General features: G+C 28.1%; 1 protein-coding gene across 1 annotated transcript; it reads right to left on the bottom strand.

Annotated features, from left to right (window-relative positions):
• Nucleotides 1–702: 702 nt before the first annotated feature.
• LOC105280225 (short-chain dehydrogenase/reductase family 16C member 6) lies at nucleotides 703–4,100 on the bottom strand. The gene is made up of 7 exons (XM_026970519.1): nucleotides 3,870–4,100; nucleotides 3,642–3,779; nucleotides 2,427–2,621; nucleotides 1,977–2,106; nucleotides 1,789–1,906; nucleotides 1,009–1,134; nucleotides 703–784 (listed from the first exon to the last, which is right to left on the bottom strand). Exons 1-7 carry the CDS (start codon nucleotides 4,026–4,028, stop codon nucleotides 703–705), a joined length of 948 nt encoding a protein of 315 aa, XP_026826320.1. The 5' UTR covers nucleotides 4,029–4,100.
• Nucleotides 4,101–6,172: the final 2,072 nt, after the last annotated feature.

The following is a 6,172-nucleotide window of genomic DNA, read 5'->3' as shown; positions in this document are numbered from 1 at the left end:
ATCACATAAAAATATGAAAAAAAGTATAAAATATACATGCATAAATAGTTTTTTCGACTTTGTGAACAGCTCATTTGCACTGTACATTGAAGTTGGATAAATACTTTAGAAACGCATGCATACATTTGAGTATTAAACAATGTGTACTTACATCATATAGCAAATTTATATACATATATGCAATGTGAGAGAAATTTGGTGTTAGAAAATAATGTGAAAGGAACACAGGTAGCGAATGTAATTTATCATACAATAGATACAGTCCGCATTGACAATCAATCAAAATGTGGTAATTCATGCATGAAGGAACAAACGCATACATGAGTTATATAATCTAGCAAGGCAAAGATTATAGCGTGTCTGTGACTGCGCATTTGATATCTCTAGTTTACTTTCTACAGCGTCAGTGTGCCTTTCCTTCCGGTATATTACAGGTTGGTTGTGATTTATCTTTTTACGATGTGTTTACTTCCATCAACATCATAAAAAGGTAAAAAAAATAAAAATAAAAATGTATCGACTATTTGTAATAAGGACACATTATATTTTCTACAATATATTCTGCTATAATGCACACATAAATGTAAATTTAATAAATCAATATATAATCAGTTTTACTATATAGTCTGTTATGCTAATGGTAAGCATATATTAAATATTAAATATATTAAATATTATATATTAAATTGAGTTACAGATTCATTATATCCTTTTCTCTCTCTGTTTTCGATCGACATCCGCCAAGAAGTCCAATATCAAACGCATTACAGTTTCGGGAACGATTCTAACGAAGCGAGATTATATAATAGATTGTTATCGCGTAAAAATTTTCAACTGGAGCCAATAATTATTTACATGTTAATTACATTTTAAAGTCATATAATTATTTACATGTTAATTACATTTTAAAGTCACATAAACTTGATAATTGAATAATCGTAAAGAATATAATACGCACATTAACAAATTGTAACATACTACATGACTTTTAATACACCTTGTACATACCTGTTGATTGCATTCAATGAAAAAAGGCATCGCGGTATCGAATGTTCCGTGTAATTTCTCTGAATCGCTTTAATTATTTCTCGCGCAGCATACTCTGGCGTCACGACACCAAATATATAAGGAAATCTGCAATTAATCCCGGACTGAAAGATTATCCTTAATGCGCAATTATAGAAATCAAAACAAAGATACAAAAATGAGATTATAGATATATAATAAATTATAGAATTCACAATAAGAATCTTTTTTGTAATAATCCTCTCCTATACCTATAGTAATTTTGCCAATAAATTTTATGTTGATTTAGTAATTTTGTCAATATATGATATAGTACATTCTATTTTTATATTTTCCTATCACAAGATATATAATAAAGTTCCATTGTGAAAACATCAAATAAGTGTTATTAGAAATCGTATAAATTGTATAAATTGTAGGAAAATAATTATCTTTTTATTGCTTCATATTTCGTTAGTTCTACTTAACGCGTACTAATTACATTTAAGTTACGCCTGATGTTAAAATAGATAAAGACGATTAGGTGCGTAAACACAATGCTCGTTACGTAAATGGATTGCAAGTTACCACGCCTGTTTATCATGGACATCGTTAAAGCTGGTGTTAAAGGAACTTGAGCAATTAAAAAAACGATATAACTATAACTGTGCAATAAGTAACATAATTATTATATATTCTATCAAATCTATATGTTTTCTGTTTTGATGTATTGCAAAAACTTAAACATAGGTTTTTATTCATTTAATGCAAATATAGTTTTACCTGTATTTAGGATCCTCCGCTAATCCTGTATCGATATAGAACGGATAAATTGTCGTGAAATGTATATTAGGTTTTCTTTTATCCAATCGTATTTCCTCGTGAAGTGCCTCCATAAGACCTTAAAGAAGTCAAATTCACGTATCATAAATAATACACTGTAAATACATTTTGAAATGTTGGTAAGATACCTCTTACAGCAAATTTTGATGAACAATATGCTACTTTTTGTGATACCCCGTAAATACCGCACATGCTACTTATCGCCACTATGTGACCGCTTCCTCTATGCAACATCATAGGCAGAAATACTTCTATCGTCTAAAATATAAATCAATATACAAATAAAATAATTAATATATAAGTAAAAAATCAATATATAAATGTCTTTCTTTCTCATGATAAAATATATATGTATATTTTAATAATTTCGAGAAACACGCTAATAGTTTTAATTCAAAAGTATTATTAATAATTGTTATATGTAGTACATAATAATTGTTTAGCCTGAATCTAAAAAGCATAAATAAGTATTGTTGTTAATAAGCCTCAGAATTGAAATTTATATGTATAAGCAGTTGTATCTCAATTCGCACTTCCATCAATTACTTTCATATATGATTTATTCTATAGATGCATACCCAAAAATTGGAAAATACATTAACTTTAAATGTATTTTCCACATCGTCCGGATTATAATTCAGATATGGCTTGTGATATAACACAGCCGCATTGTTAATAAGTATTGTCACGTCAGGCACATCGATTCTCTTCATCAATCTCATCGTTTCTTGCACCTCCAATCTCTTCGAGATATCGACTACAAAACCGTAAACCTAAAAACACTTATAACTTATATGTCTTGCTTTTCTAACAGCTCTTTTTTCCCACAAGAAGATAACAGTTTTGATTACATGTAGGAAACGTAAACCAACGTTTTTTACAAATGTAAAATATAATAAAATAGATATTATTTGTTTATATCGAAAAAATTAATTATTATTAATTAGGGTGAATGCACCGTTTGTGGCCATTGCACCTATTTTGGCCATCTTCGTCATTTATTAAGATTTTCTAAGTTAGAGTTGGCTGTAGTGCGCAGCAATCGCGATATATTCATTTCGCAACTATTTTTCTCGATCATGTAATGTGACAAATTACGTCACGTTTTTTTTCATGTTACAAAAAATTGTTACAAAGAAAAAGCAAAACAAATTAAAGTAGCAGCAAAAAGAATAAAATTAGAAAAGAGAGGAAGCAAAATCAAAAAAGAAAACCTGTAATAACTAAAGACAAAATAGTAATAAGAGAAAATATGATATTAAGAATCGTTTGTTTAAAGCTTTATTAAGTTTATTGAGTTTTTTAAAAGTTGAAAGTTGAAAGTTTTTTTTATTAAAAGTTTATTTTTATTTATATGAAATAATATATCAAAGTGCAATTTTGTCCAATAAACATTAAAATATATAAAATTTTGCATTTTTGTTATTTACTATCCCTTTTATTTTGAACAAAGTGTGTTGTAATGCTAAATCTTCCAAATGGCCAAAATTGGCACTCTATATGGCCATAATAGGTACATAAATGGCCAAAAATGGTGTAAAATAAAATATTTGCAATTATTTAATTTTTCCATTATTTAGCCGCTTTTTTCCTAAAATTTATTTAAATATTAAAAATTAAAATACTAAATAATGTATTTAAATGAATAGCTTCTTCTTTTTCTGTATTAGTTTAAAAAACTTATTTCAAAAGTTGCAAAAATGATTAAGGTGGCCACAAACGGTGCATTCACCCTACCTATATTATATAAATATACATATGATTTAAGTTTTTAATGATTTATATATATATACTTCTCCGCCATTTTTTGACACTTCTCTCATCGTTGACCGATTGTTATCGATATTGATATCCCAACAAATAACAATGCACCCCATTGAAGATAATTGGATGGCTAATTCGCGACCAATACCATGGCCGGCTCCAGTAATCTAATTTCGAAATTTGTAAAACATACATTGACATAACATATGCATATTTTAAAGATTCAAATGATTGTTTTGTCAGAAAACAAGACTTACAAGAACGGTCTCTCCTAATAAATATTTCAAGGAACGTGGTACAATCATTCTAAAAGTCGCAACTATCATTGCCAGACTTATCTTTATTGACAAAAGACATAAATCCAAAATCAATCGAGGTAATTTGATGGTTGTGAAAACATGTTGAATCTTCTCCATTTCGTAATAGTTAATAAAAATGTACTTTAACCTGTCAAATATAAACTTTAATAAATAAGTGGAATTAAATATTTCTGTTATTTTTAATATTTAAAATATTCAAAAATAAAATGCAATTGTGTAATCGTTATAATAAGAAATAGATTTGTGATAAGATTCATAAATAATTATAATAAGAAAAAGAATAAATAATTTTTCTCGTGATTTTTAAGTTATTTGTCTCATTATAATTTTCATCTTATTAATCTAAAATGCCACATCCAATTGCGCAGCAATAACTGAAAAGAGTGGTAAATTATCTATAAAATATTAAAGTTTATTTTGACAAAACTGATTGCAATCTTTTAGAAAACGTTAGAAAGTATAGAATATTGGAATCTCAAGCTATGCGCGAAAGAAAATAAAGAGAAATAAAAGAACAATTTGCACATAAATCGTGCGAATGTGTACCGCAAGTTAGTGACGCAAGCCTCAACAGAGCGTAATGCTTGTCGATCACTTTCCTTCCTGCTGCGAAAGCGTCGTCAGAGCGGCGGTTGTGGTTTATTTTAAGAAAAGCTGTCAAACCTAGTATTAAAAATACTGTCACTTGATTAATGACAATTCGTAGTCATAGTAGCCATAGAAATATTTACAATGCATGTTAACGCCTTCAAATGTGTTGTTCTTTTTATCTTTATTACCTGATTTTAAAATAATAAATGGATAAATAATAAATGAAATTAAAAATTGTCATCACATTCAGAAGAAATTGCGCATAATTTCGAATACACTTTATTTAACGTTATTTATTTATTTAAAAAAGATCAGTAAGCACATTTCAAAATAATTATTACTATTTAAAAATAGACATTATTACAGATGTGTCATAATAAAAATACTAATACTCCTGCGTAAATTCGTTAATGGATGTCGTTTCTTTTGTTTTTTTCGTAGTAATAGTTTTAATTCTCCCAAAAGAGAGGCTATCCAGAAATATGTCTATTTGATTTCTCAGTTATGTGAAAAATACATAGCCGTATTTTCTCTTTTCGTTAAGTAGACAGAAAATTAATTTGAAAAGTTTAGCAAGATAACATTTTATTTTATGCAGAATATCTAGATGTTGAGGGTAAGTAAGATCATCAGACATCCAAGATTGAAGAGGTTCTGGACGAAATGGCGAATCCTTATGTGGAAAGCCGTGCTTATGCGACTGCACAGTCCAATAATCACTGTACTGGAGATTATTATAGCAGTTATCTTTTCTCTGCAAATACGTTTAATGTTTGAGCCGCATGTTCTTTATCCACAGGTAAACTCAACTGTTAATCATGAAATTGTACGATTATATATTTGTCATCAAATCATGTAGTGTGCGACTTAATTATTTTTGACATAATCAACATATTATGCTTTATTAAATTGTACATCTATTATGCTTTTACATGAAGCATTTATTTAAATATAACATTGCATTTTTTATATATATGTATCTCTTATAATAATTTGAATAATAAATATAACTAATAAGTATAAAAAATTCAATGTTTAGTTTCGTGTTAGCCTTTAATATTTATAAATAAAATCACTTTAATTCTGACATTTACATACATACATACATATGATAATTTTTGTATATAAAGGATTTAGATCGATACAGTCGCGATGATATCTTGAAGAAATTGCCAGACAACGTGCAATGCTGGTACGCACCAAAAACTGCATTTATAGACGAGTTGATGTTGAAAGCTGCAAAGATGCTTCGTACAAATAGTAAGATAGTATTATATTGTAAATATACATAAAAAGAAAATAAAATAAAAATTGTATATTGTCAGTTCAAGCAGCTGATAGTGAGATTAGTCTCGTGCATTCCCGATACATGAAAAATGACACATCCAAAGTGTTATGGGCTATATTTGAAGTTGATAAATATGCAGTTGAAAAACCAAAAGCTTTAGAATATAAAATACGTTCGTCGGAAATAGGCGAGAATCGAATAATTATGATGCATGAGGAAGAACCATCCCATGAAGGTAATTAAACATATTTTCCATTAAATTTTAGCCGAATATCCTGAATTTCAAATTCAATACAAGAATCTGATCTTAATATTAATTTTGTGATATTGTGTATTAAAGACATCTTTTGTATCTCTGATT

The sequence above is a fragment of the Ooceraea biroi genome, chromosome 6, assembly GCF_003672135.1.
Source record: "Ooceraea biroi isolate clonal line C1 chromosome 6, Obir_v5.4, whole genome shotgun sequence".
NCBI lineage: Eukaryota > Metazoa > Arthropoda > Insecta > Hymenoptera > Formicidae > Ooceraea > Ooceraea biroi.
This window is presented reverse-complemented; position numbering and strand designations above follow the sequence as displayed.

Bases quoted from the DNA above. Each gene is read 5' to 3' on its own strand.
- LOC105280225 (XM_026970519.1), bottom strand. From the start codon at position 4,028: ATGGAGAAGATTCAACATGTTTTCACAACCATCAAATTACCTCGATTG. The intron at 3,780-3,869 runs GTAAGTCTTGTT...TTTCGAAATTAG, and splicing joins TATTAGGAGAGACCGTTCTT to ATTACTGGAGCCGGCCATGG. The intron at 1,135-1,788 runs GTAAAACTATAT...GATTAATTGCAG, and splicing joins GCGGAGGATCCTAAATACAG to ATTTCCTTATATATTTGGTG.